Genomic DNA, 20,110 nt, shown 5'->3' on the forward strand with positions numbered 1-20,110 from the left:
TGAATTTTGTCAAAAGCTTTCTCTGCATCTATTGAGATGACCATATGGTTTTTCTCCTTCAATTTGTTAATATGGTGTATCACGTTGATTGATTTGCTTATATTGAAGAATCCTTGCATTCCTGGAATAAACCCCACTTGATCATGGTGTATGATCCGTTTAATGTGCTGTTGGATTCTGTTTGCTAGTATTTTGTTGAGGATCTTTGCATCTATGTTCATCAGTGATATTGGCCTGTAGTTTTCTTTCTTTGTGACATCCTTGTCTGGTTTTGGTATCAGGGTGATGGTGGCCTCGTAGAATGAGTTGGGGAGTGTTCCTCCCTCTGCTATATTTTGGAAGAGTCTGAGAAGGATAGGTGATAGCTCTTCTCTAAATGTTTGATAGAATTCGCCTGTGAAGCCATCTGGTCCTGGGCTTTTGCTTGTTGGAAGATTTTTAATCACAGTTTCAATTTCAGTGCTTGTGATTGGTCTGTTCATATTTTCTATTTCTTCCTGATTCAGTCTTGGCAGGTTGTGCCTTTCTAAGAATTTGTCCATTTCTTCCAGGTTGTCCATTTTATTGCCATAGAGTTGCTTGTAGTAATCTCTCATGATCTTTTGTATTTCTGCAGTGTCAGTTGTTACTTCTCCTTTTTCATTTCTAATTCTATTGATTTGAGTCTTCTCCCTTTTCTTCTTGATGAGTCTGGCTAATGGTTTATCAATTTTGTTTATCCTTTCAAAGAACCAGCTTTTAGTTTTATTGATCTTTGCTATCGTTTCCTTCATTTCTTTTTCATTTATTTCTGATCTGATTTTTATGATTTCTTTCCTTCTGTTAACTATGGGGTTTTTTTGTTCTTCTTTCTCTAATTGCTTGAGGTGCAAGGTTAGGTTGTTTATTCGAGATGTTTCCTGTTTCTTAAGGTAAGATTGTATTGCTATAAACTTCCCTCTTAGAACTGCTTTTGCTGCATCCCATAGATTTTGAGTCGTCGTGTCTCCATTGTCATTTGTTTCTAGGTATTTTTTGATTTCCTCTTTGATTTCTTCAGTGATCACTTCGTTATTAAGTAGTGTATTGTTTAGCCTCCATGTGTTTCTATTTTTTACAGATCTTCTCCTGTAATTGATATCGAGTCTCATAGCGTTGTGGTCGGAAAAGATACTTGATACAATTTCAATTTTCTTAAATTTACCAAGGCTTGATTTGTGACCCAAGATATGATCTATCCTGGAGAATGTTCCATGAGCACTTGAGAAAAATGTGTATTCTGTTGTTTTTGGATGGAATGTCCTATAAATATCAATTAACTCCATCTCGTTTAATGTATCATTTAAAGCTTGTGTTTCCTTATTTATTTTCATTTTGGATGATCTGTCCATTGGTGAAAGTGGGGTGTTAAAGTCCCCTACTATGAATGTGTTACTGTCGATTTCCCCTTTTATGGTTGTCAGTATTTGCCTTATGTATTGAGGTGCACCTATGTTGGGTGCATAAATATTTACAATTGTTATATCTTCCTCTTGGATCGATCCCTTGACCATTATGTAGTGTCCTTCTTTGTCTCTTCTAATAGTCTTTGTTTTAAAGTCTATTTTGTCTGATATGAGAATTGCTACTCCAGCTTTCTTTTGGTTTCCATTTGCATGAAATACCTTTTTCCATCCCCTTACTTTCAGTCTGTATGTGTCTCTAGGTCTGAAGTGGGTCTCTTGTAGACAGCAAATATATGGGTCTTGTTTTTGTATCCATTCAGCCAATCTGTGTGTTTTGGTGGGAGCATTTAGTCCATTTACATTTAAGGTAATTATCGATATGTGTGTTCCTATTCCCATTTTCTTAATTGTTTTGGGTTCGTTATTGTAGGTCTTTTCCTTCTCTTGTGTTTCTTGCCTAGAGAAGTTCCTTTAGCAGTTGTTGTAAAGCTGGTTTGGTGGTGCTGAACTCTCTCAGCTTTTGCTTGTCTGTAAAGGTTTTAATTTCTCCATCAAATATGAATGAGATCCTTGCTGGGTAGAGTAATCTTGGTTGCAGGTTTTTCTCCTTCAACACTTTCAATATGTCCTGCCACTCCCTTCTGGCTTGCAGAGTTTCTGCTGAAAGATCAGCTGTTAACTTTATGGGGATTCCCTTATGTGTTATTTGTTGTTTTTCCCTTGCTGCTTTTAATATGTTTTCTCTGTATTTAATTTTTGACAGTTTGATTAATATGTGTCTTGGCGTATTTCTCCTTGGATTTATCCTGTATGAGACTCTCTGTGCTTCCTGGACTTGATTAACTATTTCCTTTCCCATATTAGGGAAGTTTTCAACTATAATCTCTTCAAATATTTTCTCAGTCCCTTTCTTTTTCTCTTCTTCTTCTGAGACCCCTATAATTCGAATGTTGGTGCATTTAATGTTGTCCCAGAGGTCTCTGAGACTGTCCTCAGTTCTTTTCATTCTTTTTTCTTTATTCTGCTCTGCAGTAGTTATTTCCACTATTTTATCTTCCAGGTCACTTATCCGTTCTTCTGCCTCAGTTATTCTGCTATTGATCCCATCTAGAGTACTTTTAATTTCATTTATTGTGTTGTTCATCATTGCTTGTTTCATCTTTAGTTCTTCTAGATCCTTGTTAACTGATTCTTGCATTTTGTCCATTCTGTTGTCCATTCTATCTCCAAGATTTCGGATCAACCTTACTATCATTATTCTGAATTCTTTTTCAGGTAGACTGCCTATTTCCTCTTCATTTGTTAGGTCTGGTGGGTTTTTATCTTGCTCCTTCATCTGCTGTGTGTTTTTCTGTCTTTTCATTTTGCTTATCTTACTGTGTTTGGGGTCTCCTTTTTGCAGGCTGAAGGTTCGTAGTTCCTGTCGTTTTTGGTGTCTGTCCCCAGTGGCTAAGGTTGGTTCAGTGGGTTGTGTAGGCTTCCTGGTGGAGGGTACTAGTGCCTGTGTTCTGGTGGATGAGGCTGGATCTTGTCTTTCTGGTGGGCAGGTCCACGTCTGGTGGTGTGTTTTGGGGTGTCTGTAGACTTATTATGATTTGGGGCAGCCTCTCTGCTAATGGGTGGGGTTGTGTTCCTGTCTTGCTAGTTGTTTGGCATAGGATGTCTAGCACTGTAGCTTGCTGGTCGTTGAGTGAAGCTGGGTGCTGGCGTTGAGATGGAGATCTCTCGGAGATTTTTGCTGTTTGATATTATGTGGAGCTGGGAGGCCTCTTGTGGACCAGTGTCCTGAAGTTGGCTCTCCCACCTGAGAGGCACAGCACTGACTCCTGGCTGCAGCACCAAGAGCCTTTCATCCACAGGGCTCCTTAATTTGGGATGATTCGTTGTCTATTCAGGTATTCCACAGATGCAGGGTATATCAAGTTGATTGTGGCGCTTTAATCCGCTGCTTCTGAGGCTGCTGGGAGAGATTTCCCTTTCTCTTCTTTGTTCTCACAGTTCCCAGGGGCTCAGCTTTGGATTTGGCCCCGCCTGTCCGTGTAGGTCGCCGGAGGGCGTTTGTTCTTTGCTCAGACAGGACGGGGTTAAGGGAGCCGCTGATTCGGAGGCTCTGGCTCACTCAGGCCGGGGGAGTAGGGAGGGTCACGGAGTGTGGGGCGGGCCTGCGGCGGCAGAGGCCGGCGTGACGTTGCAGCCTGAGGCGCACCGTGCGTTCTCCCGGGGGAGTTGTCCCTGGATCTCGGGACCCTGACAGTGGCGGGCTGCACAGGCTCCCCGGAAGGGCATGTGGCTAGTGACCTGTGTTCGCACACAGGCCTCCTGGTGGCGGCAGCAGCGGCCTTAGTGTCTCATGTCTGTCTCTGTGCTCCGCACTTTTAGCCGCGGCTCGCGCCCGTCCCTGGAGCTCTCTCAAGCAGCGTTCTTAATCCCCTCTCCTCGTGCACCAGGAAACAAAGAGGGACGTAAAAGTCTCTTGCCTCTTCGGCAGGTCCAGACTTTTCCCCGGACTCTCTCCCGGCTAGCCGCGGTGCACTAACGCCCTGCAGGCTGTGTTCACGCCGCCCACCTCAGTCCTCTCCCGGCTCTCCGACAAAAGCCGGAGCCTCAGCTCCCAGTCCCACCCGCCCCGGCAGGCGAGCAGACAAGCCTCTCGGGCTGGTGAGTGCCGGTCGGCCCGATCCTCTGCGCTGGAATCTGTCCGCTTTGGCCTCCGCACCCCTGTTGCTGTGCTCTCCTCCACGGCTCCCAAGCTCCCCCACTCCGCCTCCCGAAGTCTCCACCCACGGAGGGGCTTCCTAGTGTGTGGACACTTTTCCTCCTTCACAGCTCTCTCCCGCCGGCGCAGGACCCGTCCCCATCCTTTTGTCTCTGTTTAGTTTTTTCTTTTGGCCTAACCAGGTACGTGGGGGGTTCCTTGCCTTTTGGGAGGTCTGAGGTCTTCTGCCAGCGTTCAGTAGGTGCTCCGTAGGAGTTGTTCCACGCGTAGATGTATTTCTGGTGTATCTGTGGGGAGGAAGGTGATCTCCGCGTCTTACTCTTCCCGATATAAATCTTATTGTGAAAGAATAAACTGTTTTCAGGAAGCTTCCTTTGCCTAGTGTGAATTTTTATTGCCCTTTTGCTTACGTCACACAACTTGCCATGTGAATTTGATGTCTTTTATCATTCTATTTTATGTCACTTCTCTAAGCAGATATTAAGTTCTTTGAGATTATGAAGATATCTTATAATTTTCTTTATCCCTGAGTAAATTCTTAACTCAAGGAAAATGGTCAAAGACCAATTATTAACAGGTTTCAATAGATAAGTATTTTGTAGTAGAGGAGAAAGTACAGAAGCCAGAACTTCGAGAGACAAAAAAAGTATATAAGTTGATATATATATTCTACCATCTGTAAATTCATAAATTTTTCTAATCTAGTATTAAAATGTTGTATGTAGCTTTTTTCCCCCTCTACCACTCTCCCAGCCCTTCATGGCTTTGATTTTTTCCCTATCTAGTGAAACCTCTGGGTGCTTCACTGCATTCTTTTGACATTTCTTTCAAAATTCTTGCTTTCTTTCAGAGTTTCCTGCCTGCACTTACTCAACTTTAGATCATCTCTGGTCCTCAGAAAATTGAACAGAGAGCATTGTAATGTTAAATTGATGGTGCACTGATGTATTTCTCTGGCTTCCATGGCTCTTTGTGTTGCTTTGGAATCAACTTAGATATTCTTTCTTCAGTGTTCCACCAGTCCCAGCAAACCCCCTGCCTTGTTCCTGCCTACTTTTCTCTCGAGGAAACCTTGCATCCTACTTTACTGAGAAAAATGGAACATTTTGGATATGAAATCCCCAAATGTCCTGCATCTGTAGGTATAGATGTATATTTATATGCCCTTATCAGTATTCCCTTCTCCAGGCTACAATGAAGAGTAATCCTTCCATTCCAGATTGATCTATTCGACTGTTCTTGATTCTGTTTGCATCTGGTGTTTTTTTTTTTTTTTTTAAGAACCAGGACATTGCTTCATTTGTTGTTTTGTCTCCCCTTCTATTGGTACCTTTCCTTGCATTCTCTAAACCTACTCATATCTTTCATATAAAAAACTGAGCAAGTTCATATGTACCTTACATCTCTCTGCTTCCTTTAAGAGAAAAGGCCTTCCAAGTGTTTAACATATACCCAGGTCCCTTTACCGCCTATTCACTTCTCAACCATGGAAATGAGGCTTTTATTTCTATGGTTCAGTGATCTTCCCATTATTAACTTTCTCTTCTTTCTTGCCCTCATTTTATAGCATTCGCCTCTCTTGACCCTTTCCCTCATCTTCCTAGTACCATTCTTTGATTTCTTCATTCTCATCTAATAAGTTTTTCTTAGTCACTTGAAAGGCTCTTTTCTTTATATGTCTGTACTCACAAAAGTTTTGCCTTTTATTTTTTTTTTCAGCTTAGTCTACCTGTTCTTTCTTGAAGGAGCCCATTCACTCTCATGGTTTCAAATATTACATATTTATATATATAAGTGATGACTCCGAAATATTTAAGTCTATACTCCTTTCATGAATTCCAGACCAATGTACTCATTATATTTAGTATTCTATCTGGAAGATCCATGGCAACTTCAATATTAAAATATCAAGGACTGAAATCACTATTCTCTTTCTAAATATTTTTTCTTCAGAATTAAATAGAAGAAGAATTTACTATGTACACAGATATTTGAGTTAGGAACTTGAGAAATTTTTTAATCTTTTCATGGTCTGCATGTAATTCTGGTTAAGGCATATTGATTTCAGTTCCTTAAACATTTGTCTGCTGTTCTCCATTCTTTTCTCTTATGGAGGTTTTTGTTCATGATTTTCCTAATGAGTCTTACTTTAAGCCTTGGCCTTCTTCCATTCACCTTTCCATGTTGCCATCAGAGTCAGTTTTCCACATGCATGTTTGATTCCTTTCCTGCTTGAAACCCTTTAATATCATCCCAATTGCCTCTATAATAAAGCCCGTACTCTTTCTACAGCTCAGTCGTACGTGATCTGCTGCAGCTACCCTCTAGCTTTTGTTTCTCCTACTTGTCCTCGCTATGCTCTGTGTGTATCAGGCTGTTTGCTGTCCTCTGAATTGGAAGCCCAGTTTCATGCTGCTTCTTGGTTTTTGACACCAGCAAATAGTTCAGGGTCTTAAATAAAAGAGGTACTCAATAGATCTCGAATGTATGAATGAATGAGTGAATAAATGATATATGTTAGAAGGAGTCTGTATTTTAGAGATTGTAATTTCTTTTGCAAACATGGTTATAAATATCGTTTGTAGTACTGGCTTTTAATTGGTAGAATTAAACAATAAGTAATGTTTTATATTCCTTTCTTCCTTAACTTGAAGTATCTTTATAATGAGAGATAACTAACAATCTTATGATGTTTGTTTTAGAATGAACACTGTATGCATGTTGTGCTTTTCTGAGGTTTGACAAATTTTATTATGAATGCTTTTCTTCAGATTTAGGTGTGTTAAAGTCTCTTGGGAAACAGTAAAGAATGTTTAAAAAAACTTACACCGAGTGTCTCCATTATAGACTGCAGCCTTGTTTAATATTCAGCCTTGTTTAATGAACTAACTACTGTAAAATATAATGGCATTAAAACAAATGTAATTGTTTTTCTTTTAAGGGAATAAGCAGAAAACTTTCTACTACTCAGGACAAGAATTACAATATATTTATTTCATTCACTCACTGTGCCTTTTAGGAAGATTATTGATCTATACACAAGGCAGAAAGCTATTTCCTATAAAGCTGAAGAATAGAAAAGGTAAGTGCAATTAGATATGAATATGTTCAGGTATGGTAAGATTTGTGCTATGGATTTTTAAAATTTAGAGGTTTGGCTTGGTCTCCCCTAGGGTACTGAGCAACGTACCTTTTGTTCTGCTGACAGGCTTACATATCGAAGTGTTATTATTTTTTTTTGTTTTTCAGTATGTACTTCTTCCTATATGTATAATTTTATTTTCCCTGTCTTTAATGTTTTCCTTATTTTTTCTCTGACCTTCAAAATCCTAGATATACTGGATGATCCAAATCTGGATACAGAGCTGGCAGTCCTTGTTTAAGTTCTGGTTCCCCTAAAAACTAGCTGAGATCTTTGGGCAAATCACTGAACTATTTGTTTCTTTATCTGTAAAAACTAGAATATCAGTGCTGGACTCAGGGAATATTTGAGATGATCACAGAGAAGAGGTTTGGGAATAGTATTTTATAAACTGCAAAGCCCTGTACCATATGATATATTACTATATTATTGTTACCCTAAGTCCCATTTTTAAAGTTTTCTCTTTCACATGCTGTTAGTTGTCTTCCTTACTTTCCTTAAAACTTTTGTCTACTCTAGGAATATAGTACAGTATAGTATAGTACAGAGTAGAGATCAGCAAACTTTGCCTGTAAAGTGTCAGATAATAAATATTTTGGGCTTTTTGGGCCACATACTGTCTCTGTTGCATATTGTTTGTGTGTGTATATATGCACACGCATGCATGTGCAAAAAAGTTAACGCATTAGGCAAGAGACCACTATCCTTAGAAAGGGCTGCTTGCAAGGCTGGACTTTGGCTGGCATCTAGGAACTTGGATTTTTCACTGTTGCCAGAACCAATAACATTTTAGGCACAGTGAGCCACTCTTAATACAAACAATGTGTTTTAAGCTGAAAACCTGCTTTCCTTCTGGGTGTCTGGAATCCTGGTATGTATTGGGCAGAGAGTGCTTATGTATATGATCAGTCTCCAATAAAAAACTTTGCACATTGACTCTCTAATGACCTTCCTTGGTAGACAGCATTTCACATGTGTTGTCACAACTTGTTGTTGGAAGAATTAAGTGTATTCTGTGTGATTCCTTGGGAGAGGACTCTTGGACAGTTGTACCTGGTTTGCTTTTGATTTCACCCTATGTGCCTTTTCCCTTTGATTTTACTTTGTTTCCTTTTGTTGTAATAAATCATAGCTGGGGGTATTACTGTATGTTTAATTCTGAGTCTTCCTAGTGAATCTGGGAATGGTTTTGAGGACCCTGACATGTTTTACACACCTTTTAAAAATGGAAAAATCATTCTTGGCTTGCAGGCCTTACAAAATTAGGATATGATGGCTATATATTCCCATTCCTGTTATAAAGTATCTTCATTTTGAACATTTTATACTGTTTCCTAGTTGTTTTACTTAAACCTTTTCTCCATGGTTAAGTTGATTGTGAACTCCTTAAGAAAAAGTGTTTTATGTACTTTTATGTGGTACTGCCATATAATCCTACGTATAGTGGGCATGCAGAGAAATGACTTTCAAGAAAAGAGCTGCCGTTGTATACGATATTGTTAACTTTACAGAAATAGAAAGATTAATGTATATTTGTGATGTTTCAGGTGTTTAACTTAAATTTATGTCTCTCATCCAACTTATTTAGCATTTTTAATTGACTTTTGACAGCAACATTTTGGCCTATCAGATGTCACAGATCATCTCAAAACTCAGTTTTGAGACATCTATCCTACTGTATTTAGTATAGGTCAGCATTCACTTTTAATTCACATGTGCTTTCACCAGAAATTTTTTATGTAAGCTTCTATAACAGGTGTTGGTAAACTACAGCCCATAGACCAAATCTGATACACTGTTCTGTACGGTTTTTGAGCTAAGATTAGCTTGTATATTCTTAAATTATTGGGAAAACTTAATGTGTGGTGGGGAAAAAATATATAAAATTCAAATTTCAGCATACATAAATTTTTTTTGGAAAATAGCCACAGTCATTCATTTGCAAATTGTCTATGGCTACTTTAGTGCATCAAGAGCAAAGCTGAATCTTTGTGACAGACTGGCCACAAAGCCTACACTATTCACTATCTGGTCAAGGTTTGCTAACCTCTATTCTACAGTGCTGTATAGGTAAGTTAGCTGGACCAACATGTTAAGCTGAATTTTACTGCTCCTAATTGAATAAACTGAAACAGCCCTGATCAGATTCATAGATCTTTCTATGGTAGGTTTATATTAAATGATTGGTTCAACATAAGTGGTAAAACTACACCTTCACATAGCACCTATTGCATCATTTACCCTTGTTATCTTTTAATTTACTATGTCTAATTTATTCTTCCTGATATAATCTTGGATTATAGCCCCTTTCTCCCTAATTGTACCACGGTCTTTTATGAAACCTCAGATTAGGAGGATGGAAGCTTAGTTAAAATTTTTCTAAGTTGTAAACATATGCTAGAAAATAACTTTTTTTTTCCTTCCTTTTTGAAGATTCAGTATCCCTTGCAGATCTGCTGGTTCTGTTTACGCAACTTATCTATTACTCACCAAGTTGTCCAAAGATGACATCACCTGGTCATTTAGGTAATTCTGCTTCTATTGTTATTATAAATAGAGAAATAGAAACCATCTAAAAATATTCTATTTTCTGGATGTTTTGAGTGATGGACCTAGTTTAGTAAAGAGGTTTCATTAAGGTGCAGCATTATTCATAAGAAATTACATTGGTCCTCCCAGATGGCTTCACAGGAGAATTCTATCAAACATTTAGAGAAGAGCTAACACTGATCCTTCTCAAACTCTTCTAAAAACCTTCATTCTGCGAAGTCACCATCACCCTGATACAAAAACCAGATAAAAAATCACAAAAAAAAGAAAATTATAGACCAATATCACTGATGAACATAGATGCAAAAATCCTGAACAAAATACTAGCAAACAGAATTCAATAGCACATTAAAAGGATTACACACCATAATCAAGTGGGGTTTATCCCAGGAATGCAAGGATTCTTCAATATACGCAAATCAATCAATTTGATACAGTATTAACAAACTGAAGGAGAAGAACCATATGATCATCCCAATAGATGCAGAAAAATCTTTCAACAGAATTCAACACCTATTTGTGATAAAAACTCTCCAGAAAGCATGCATAGAGGGAACCTACCTCAACATAATAAAGGCCATATATGACAAACCCACAGCAAGCATCATACTCAATGGTGAAAAACAAAGCATTTCCACTAAGATCAGGAGCAAGACAAGGATGTCCACTTGCCACTATTATTCAACATAGTTTTGGAAGTCGTAGCCACAGCAGTCAGAGAAGAAAAAGAAATAAAAGGAATACAAGTTGGAAAAGAAGTAAAACTCACTGTTTGCTGATGATGTGATACTATACATAGAAAATCTTAAAGATGCCAGCAGAAAATTACTAGAACAAATCAATGAATTTGGTAAGGTTGCAGAATACAAAATTAATGCCCAGAAATCTCTGGCATTCCTATACACCAACAACGAAAAATCAGAAAGAGAAATTAAGGAAACACTCCCATTTACCACTGCAACAAAAAGAATAAAATACCTAGGAAGAAACCTGCCTAAGGAGGTGAAAGACTTGTACTCAGAAAACTATTAAACACTGTTGAAAGAAATCAAAGATGACATAAACAGATGGAGAGATATACCATGTTCTTGGATTGGAAGAATCAAAATTGTGAAAATGACTATACTACCCAAAGCAATCTACAGATTTATTGCAATCCCTATCAAGCTACCAATGGCATTCTTCACAGAATTAGAACAAAAAATCTTACAGTTCATGTGGAAACACAAAAGACCCCCGAATAGCCAAAGCAATCTTGAGAAAGAACAATGGAGTTGGGGAAATCAGGCTCCCCAACTTCAAACTATACCACAAAGCTACAGTAATCAAGAGAGTATGGTGCTGGCACAAAAATGGAAATATAGATCAAGAGTACAGGTTAGAATGCCCAGAGATAAACCCACGCAAATATGGGCACCTAATTTACAACAAAGGAGGCAAGAACATACAGTGGAGAAAAGACAGTCTCTTCAGTAACTGGTGCTGTGAAAACTGGACAGTTACATGTAAAAGAATGAAATTAGAACACTACCTAACACTATACAAGAATAAACTTCAAATGGATTAAAGACTTAATTGTAAGATCAGGCACTATTAAAACTATTAGAGGAAAACATAGGAAAAACACTGACATAAACCACAACAAGATCTTTTTTAACCTATCTCCTAGAGTAACAGAAATAAAAACAAAAATAAACAAATGGGACTTAAAAGGTTTTGCACAGCAAAGGAAACCATAAACAAGACAAAAAGACAACCCTCAGAATGGGAGAAAATATTTGCAAATGAAACAATAGATAAAGGATTAATCTCCAGAATATACAAACAGCTCATGGAGCTCAAGTATCAAGAAAACAATCCAGTTATAAAATGGGCAGAAGACCTAAATAGACATTTCATCAAGGAAGACATACAGCCAAGAGGCACATGAAAAGATGCTCAAAACCACTAATTATTAGAGAAATGCAAATCAAAACTACAATGAGGTATCACCTCACGCTGGTCAGAATGGCCATTATCAAAAAAATGCTGGAAAGGGTGTGGTGAAAAGGGAACCCTCCTGCACTGTTGGTGGGAATGTAAATTGATAACAACCACTATGGAAAACAGTGTGGAGGTTCTTTAAAAAACTAAAAATAGAACTACCATATGACCCAGCAATCCCACTACTGGGCATATACCCTGAGAAAACCATAATTCAAAAAGAGACATGTACCACAGTGTTCATTGCAGCACTATTTACAGTAGCCGGACATGGAACCAATATATGTCCATCGACAGATCAATGGATAAAGAAGATGTGGCACATATATACAATGGAATATTACTCAGCCATAAAAAGGAACAAAATTGAGTTATTTGTAGTGAGGTGGATGGACCTAGAGTCTGTCATACAGAGTGAAGTACATCAGAAGGAGAAAACTACCGTATGCCAATGCATATATATGGAATCTAAAAAACAGAAATGGTTCTGATGAACCTAGTTGCAGGGCAGGAATAAAGAGGTAGACATAGAGAATGGACTTGATGACATGGGATGGGAGGGGGAAGCTGGGGCAAAGTGAGAGTAGCATTGACATATATACACTACTGAATGTAAAGTAGTTGGCTGGTGGGAAACAGCAGTGTAGCACAGGGAGTACAGCTTGGTACTTTGTGATGACCTAGAGGGTGGGCTAGGGAGGAAGGGAGGGAGGCTCAAGAGGGAGGGGATATGGGGACATGTGTATGCATATGGCTGATTCGCTTTGTTGTGCAGCAGAAACTAACAGGGCATTGTGAAGCAATTATACTCCAATAAAGATCTATTTTAAAAAAAAGTAAAAAAGGAAATACCTTGGTCCTGGAAGTAAACCATGAAATTTAATTTTTTTCACTGATATTTAAGGTGTATATTTTTATTTAGAACGAATTTTGCTGAGAATTCTGATGTTTAAGATCAAGATGTTCTTAAACGATATTAAGATAAGTTCGATAGGTACTAGTGTGTTCTTTATTGCTATTTTCTATCCTTTATATTTTCTTGGGTGTTTCGATCAGCTTGCTTGTTTCAGCTTATATCCAGTACTTATTTTCAGGGTCGTCTTTTATTGAAGAATAAAGCAAAGGAAAACCTTTTCTTTTTTTCAGAAAAATACCTTTTAGTCTTATAACTGTTGGCTGACTTATAAAATTTTTTAAAAATGTTAACATTTAAAAGATAACTTGTATTGATATTCAAAGGAAAAAGTTTGTTTTCAAAGTAAAACGCTTAATAACAACCCGCCTCCCCCCGCCAGATTTATAGACTCAAACATTCTAAACGTGGAAGTTACTTTAGAAATGATGGTACAGATTCTTAGAGGAACACAGGTGAATCACAGAAAAAAATTATTTGGGTCATATATTAGTGTTGTAATACATCTATCAATTGGTAGGTTTTATCCATGCAATTATAACGGCCTATTAGTCCTAACAATGTTTCTCATACTTTTTCTGCCTTTAAGGTATTGATATTTACATGTATAAAGTACTAGGTTAGGTACCCCTGCTATATGCTCCTACAGCATACTATGCTTCCTTTATGAAAAATATTATCCTTTGTTATAATTGATAATTTCTTGGTTTACCATCTTGTGAACTATTTGTCTTATTTACTTCTTTGTCTACGTGGTACTCAAAAGTAGCAGAAAGTTGGATAAATGAATGAATGATGGTCAGATGCTCATCAGTAGTCTCTCACTGCAAACAGCATTTCTCATCTTGAGCTGGTTAAAAAAATCACTGAACTTTTCTGTTTTCCCTTTCTGTCAAGTATTTGCTTAGTGTATTTATGGAGTATGGAATATTGTAGTATAAATTAAGAACTTTGGTGTTTTAGTCTTGTATCTTACTAGGACAACCTTACATTACTAACTTTTGTAAAACACTGTTTTGTAAAACTTTATTATTTTCATGTAAAACACTATTTTGTTCAGTATATTAGGAGTTCAAGTGTCTGGAAATGTTAATTTATGAAACTGAAAATACCATATTTATTTTAGGGACTGTTCCCCATATTATATTTATTTGTATCTGTGTCTTCCTATATATATTTTAAAACAAAGTCTTAAAAATTCTCATTCATTTCATTGGTTTTATGGTAACATAAGAAGTATTCTAGTCTCCATTAAAGTTTCTCCTCTGCCTTCTTTTTGTCTGTGTTTTGTCTTAATGACTCTAATTTTCTACGAGGCTTGACACCTGAAGACACTTTCTTCTTTTTTAAGAAAAAGAAGAAAAGTGAATACAATAAGTAAGGTGTTTGCCAGGAGGGGAGAAGTTGTAAATTTGTTTCAGACCACATTCTCACTATTAAGCAGAGCTTTAATGTCAAACAGCAAATGATCTCATGGTGTCTTTTGGTATTTATATTATCATTTACTCACTTTTATTAACTTGAAGATAAGTTAAGCTAACATTGTCTTAAGTTTAAGGTCATAATTTGGTAATAAATCATCCTTTGGGCATCCTTTAATTAACCTTGGTGAGCTTTTTGGAACAGCAGTAGTTAACAGAAATAAAAGATATAATAATGTTCTAAGTTTTAATTTTCAAAAAATACTTCTTTTTTATCAGAGAATTACTCTCCTGCAAGTATGGTAACTGAAATTCTTTGTATACTCTGTGATCAAAAAGAATGTGCAATTGAATGTTTATATAACAACACTGTGATCGAGGCGCTTCTTCAACCTATTCATAACCTAATGAAAGGAACTAAGGTTAGTATTAAAGAGTCTCTTAATTGAATATTAGTGAATATTCAGTGGGACTTCTAAATTTGATAATCTGAAGTATTATACCATTTTCCCTATAAATGTATTTTGAATCTTAGTTTATACAATCAGTTGATTTTAGTTATGACAATGTGGGGGGAAAAGTACATATAACATCTTAAACTTTTTTTGGTCAGGCTTAGATTGTAAGGACTAAAGTTACTATATTAAGCTATTTGTTTTGGAAATCTAATAAGTCTTGTGAATGTTTTGTTGTTTGTTTTAACGGCAACTGTATAGCCTTTGGAAATATTTTCCTGAAGAGCCAGCTTTGTTTTACATGAAGAACAAGTACTGCTTTAGAAAAACTTATATAATTATCCCAGTTCTGAACATACGTATATGTCTCTTTACAGGTTGTACAGTATATTTCCTTACATTATATAATTTAACTTTCACAGCTGAGGCTGAAAGAAGCAAATTGCGTAATGTCAGACATTTAACAGGTGGAAGAGTTGGTACCACTACCACTAGTGCAGTCTAATATATCTCTCCACTTTTTATGACTTAAATTTCTGGGGAATGACTTAAAGCTTTATCAGTAGGCTACAGGTTTTTCCCTTTCCATGTCCGTGTTTTGTAGTGTTTTTATTAGCTTCGTCTCCCTTTGCCCACCTCTCAGTGGGCTGGGCAGCTGCTCACCCATTCAAGTATTCATTATTTATTGCTCATTTAGAAAACATTAAGCATTTATGTGAATGTAGTACAAAGTATGGAATTCTAGGAAAGTAAGTAGATATAATGAAAGTATTTTGACCTTAGTCAACCTCAGGGAAACGAGATGAGCAGAGAAGAAACAAATAGAGCATAATACACAACTGAATATTATAGAATGCCATGAAGTAAATTGTGAAACGTAAACCACATACCAGAGCTGAGAAATGTACTCCTGAATCTTGAGCCATAGCTATTGTTTGCTTCTTTGCTTCATACATCTATCTTTAACTTTCTGTTTTCTTTTGGCATCTTTCTTTGGCATCTTTCTTTTGGCATCTTTTCTTTGGCATCTTTCTTTACTAAAGCAAGTTTTAGTACTTTTAAGAATCAAAAGTGGGGAAATATGATTGGTCCAACCTATGTTTTCTCATTAGATGACATCATTGGCTATTTGCCAGCCCATGAATTGGTTGTCCTTAGTCACACCTACAACTCATGACCCAACAACCAGGTGTAGGAAGGGATGGTATCCCTTAGAAGAGATGGTAGTATATTAGATACCATGTATAATAAAATTAGATTGGATATACAGGAACCCAGTGAGTGAGAAGTAAAGGGCAAAGAGGAAGAGCTACTGCATTTGTCAACTAGAATTATATACATATAAAACTGTGATAGCAGCAATTTTTTCAACTGTCTTAATAATCAATAATTGGTTTGGGTAAAAAGTGTGTATGTATTTGCCTTATCAGCTGTGCTGGTATGAGAATATAATCTAATGACACATTTAATTCAGACATTATTTCATAGCCAAACAATCAACTTTTTTGTTGTGGTAATATAACTTTATTGGACTACACGACCACCCTTGAATGTTAGTCTGTGATATGTTAGTGTGTCTTAAAATTATATGATATATTTAATGTACAGGCTGCTCCAAATTGCTCTGAAACAGCTTTAATTCATGTAGCTGATATTTTGGCAAGAATTGCTTCTGTAGAAGAAGGACTTATTCTACTACTTTATGGAGAAAATATGAGCTCTTCTGAAGAAAAAAGGTATGTTTCTGTTTTGAATTTGTGGAATTTTTTAGCATATTTTCTCATACCTGATTTAAAGTTTCCCAAAATTTTGTCATATATTAATGAAAATCGGGATAACTATTCTAGATATAGTTAGGTTTCCTGATCAACTGCTAACATATTAGATCATCAGAAAGTTGCAGGAGTAACCAGGATTATGGATTATACAGGCAGAGTAGGTCTTGATGTCTGCAACTTCAAAATAAGAATAGGAGGGTTCACTCTACATGGGATCTTTTTTGCTTCCTTGGACTGTACTCTTTCAACTTTAAAGCCACACATGATTGATTTCAAGTTAAACCACACAATGGAAATGCTGACTACTTCCACATCTTCCTTCTCTAACCCCTACTCTGTTCTATCTCCTGGCTTAGCCAATGGTAACATTTTGGTTATGCTTCCAGACTTTCTCTGCACCTATAATGATGCATCAAGTATATATGTTCATGTTTATAGAATTCTTTCTCATTTCAAAAATGGTGTATACATTACTCTGCAGTTTTTTTTGTGTGTAACCAAAGCATCTTCCTAGGTGAATGAAACATTTTTAATAGCTCTATGATACTTTTTTGTATGCTTTACCATAATTTATTCAAACTTCTGTCCAATTATTGGATATCAAGTTTGTTTAGGATTTTACCTTCATAAATAACACCACAGTGAGTGTTCTTTTATCCTGTTGAAGTGGTAGATTACATTAATTAACTTTCTGAATATTGAACCAGCTTTGTGTACCTAGAATAATTGTTTTTATACATTGTTAAATTTGATTTGCTAATATTAGTAGAGGATTTTTGTCTGTGAGAGAGATTGGTCTGTAGTTTTTGTGATCTTTGGTCTTACTGTAAAATGCTGGTCTCATAAGTTAGGAAGTGTTCTGCGTCTATCTTATGGAAGAGATTTGGCATAATTTCTTAAATGTTTGATAGAATTCACCAGTGTACCTATTTGGGTGTGGTGTTTTCTGTTTAGGAAGATTATTATTTATTCTGTTTCTTTAATAGATATGGGTTTGTTCAGATTGTTAGAATTTTGGCAGGTTGTGTCTTTCAAGGAATTGGTCCACTTAATCTAAGTTTTAAATTTGTGGGCATAGAGGTTGTTTGTTTTTTTTTTTTTTAATACAGTATTCCTTTATTACCCTTTTAAAGTCTATGGGATTAGTAGAGACGGCCCCTCTTAATTCTGATGTTAATTTGCTTCTACTTTTTTTTTTTTCCGCCTCTAACCTGGCTAGAGGCTTTTCAATTTTACTGATCTTTTTAAAAGACTAGCTTTCCCCCTCTCTGTTCATTTCCTGTTTTTAATTTGACTGATTTCTGTTCTACTTTTTATTGTCTTCTTCCTTTTGGATTTAGTTTCATTTTCCATGGTGAAAGCTTAGATTATTGAATTTTAGGTTTTCTTTCTAATATGTACATTCAATGATATAAATTTCCCTCTAAGCACTGCTTTTGCTGCATCTGACAATTGAGTTGTGTTTTCATTTTCATTAGTTCAAAATATTTTTAAACATCTCTGGAGACTTCTTTGACCTATGAGTTATTTATGGGTCAGAGAGTATATTTTGTATGATTTATATTTTTAATTTCTTAAAATGTGTTTTATGACCCAGAATGTGGTCTCTTAGTGAATGTTATGTCTTATGTGAGCTTGAGAAAAATGTATATTCTGCTATTGAAATATTCTATACATACCAGTTATGTACTGTTGGTAGTTGGTGGTGTTCAGCTATGTCCTTACAAGCTTCATGCTGGATCTGTCAATTACTGACAGAGGGGTGTTGAAATTTCAGACTATATCAGTGAATTCATCTTTTTCTCCTTGCATTTCTGTTAGTTTCTGCTTCATGTATTTTGATACTATTGGGTGCATACACGTTAAGGATCGTTATGTCCTTTTGGAAAATTGACCCCCTTTATTATGTAATGTGCCCTATGCATAATTTTCCTTGCTGTGAAGTCTGAAATTAATATAGCTAACTCCAGCTTTCTCTTGATTGTCAGCATATGTCTTTCTTCATCCCTTTACTTTTTTTTTTTTTTTTTTTTTGCGGTACGTGGGCCTCTCACTGTTGTGGCCTCTCCCATTGCGGAGCACAGGCTCCAGATGCGCAGGCTCAACGGCCATGGCTCATGGGCCCAGCTGCTCCATGGCATGTGGGATCTTCCCGGACTGGGGCACGACCCCGTGCCCCCTGCATCGGCAGGCGGACTCTCAACCACTGTGCCACCAGGGAAGCCCCTTCATCCCTTTACTTTTAATCTATCTTTGTCATTATATTTAAAATGCACTTCTATAGATACCACATAACTGAGTCTTGTTTTTTTATCTAGTCTGACAGTCTTTCTTTTAATTGATTCTTGTCATTTAGAGTGATTTGATATGATTGGATTAATATCTACCGTATTTGTTACTGTTTTCTGTTTTGCCTTTATTCTTCCTTTTTTGTGTGTGTTCCGCACTTTTTCTGCCATCTGTTATTTTTTTTCCATCGTGTGTTTTAATCTGTTTACATCTGGGAACATACTGTCTTTCTGATAATAGTCACACAAGACCAAGGTCTTTTGTTGGGTCACCGTTTAATCCTCACAGTGGCTAAGGAGGGGGCCTCTGTGGTCATCTTCATTATATAGATGGAGACTTTGAGGCTTGGATTTCGATAACTTTGATTTAGTATAAGAGAAGTAGTTTTTTTCTTTTTTTTTCTTTTTGACCTATTTTGCACTAATGAAAAATTTCTTTTCTCTGCTATACAAAAGTAACACATACTCCGGACAGTGAACTTGGGAAGGAGGAACGGAGCATTAGTAACTAAATTGAGAGGCAGCACTGAGTGAGGGTTAGTCACACGAGCCCTGGTTCAGACTACTTGGGTTCACATCCTAGCCCCACCGCTCAGTCATTCCTCACCTGTGAATTAGGGATAATCAGCACTACCTAACTCACAGGGCTGTCAACACTTTAAGCCAGTTACTACATGTGAGGCAGTAAGGGTTAGTTAGCTTTTAGTGTGTGCACATGTGCCTTATAAAAAGTGGGCTTGTGCCTTGTGTTCAAGTACTTAATACGTTTTGTAGAAGGCAAGCTTTCTGAACTCCTACCTTTGAACAGAATAAATACATTTTCATAGTTGGTTGATAGCTTGGCTAAGTGGGGAGACTGGAAACATTGTTACATTGCCTCCTGCATCCACTATTGCCAAGTTCCATGGCTGAGTTTCTTTCTCAGGAGCCTTTTTAAAAAAAATTTTTTTTATAGTATCCACTACAAAGGAGTAAAGTGATGAACCTTATTTATTTATTTATTTTTGGCTGCATTGGGTCTTCGTTGCTGCATGGGCTTTCTCTAGTTGCGGTGAGCGGGGGCTGCTCTTCGTTGCGGTGCGCGGGCTTCTCATTGCGATAGCTTGTTTCGTTGTGGAGCACAGGCTTCTAGGCACACAGGCTTCAGTAGTTGTGGCTCGCGGGCTCTAGAGCGCAGGCTCAGTAGTTGTGGCGCATGGGCTTAGTTGCTCCGCGGCATGTGGGATCTTCCCGGACCAGGGCTTGAACCTGTGTCCCCTGCATTGGCAGGTGGATTCTTAACCACTGCGCCACCAGGGAAGTCCCCAGGAGGCTTTTTTACCGCTGAAACTTTCCAGGACCTGATGTTTCTTGAGGGTATGACTTACGCTGGGCCTTTTTTCCTTTTCTCAGGCATTAGCTGGACAATGTTAGGGAGAGGACTTGCATTCTTTGGCACAG

General features: G+C 37.3%; 1 protein-coding gene across 4 annotated transcripts in view; it reads left to right on the top strand.

Moving 5' to 3' along the window:
- Positions 1-20,110, top strand: part of TBC1D32 (TBC1 domain family member 32) — a 186,469-nt gene that overhangs the window by 46,301 nt on the left and 120,058 nt on the right. For all 4 annotated transcript variants that reach the window (XM_027087576.1, XM_027087586.1, XM_027087557.1 and 1 more), the window contains 4 exons: positions 7,082-7,222; positions 9,716-9,808; positions 14,429-14,571; positions 16,213-16,340. In XM_027087576.1, the coding sequence (XP_026943377.1) occupies positions 7,082-7,222; positions 9,716-9,808; positions 14,429-14,571; positions 16,213-16,340 (505 nt within the window). The remainder of the gene's footprint in view (positions 1-7,081; positions 7,223-9,715; positions 9,809-14,428; positions 14,572-16,212; positions 16,341-20,110) is intronic.

The sequence above is a fragment of the Aethalodelphis obliquidens genome, unplaced genomic scaffold (assembly GCF_003676395.1).
Source record: "Aethalodelphis obliquidens isolate GAN/ISIS:26980383/991018 unplaced genomic scaffold, ASM367639v1 scaffold3, whole genome shotgun sequence".
In the NCBI taxonomy this organism is placed as follows: domain Eukaryota; kingdom Metazoa; phylum Chordata; class Mammalia; order Artiodactyla; family Delphinidae; genus Aethalodelphis; species Aethalodelphis obliquidens.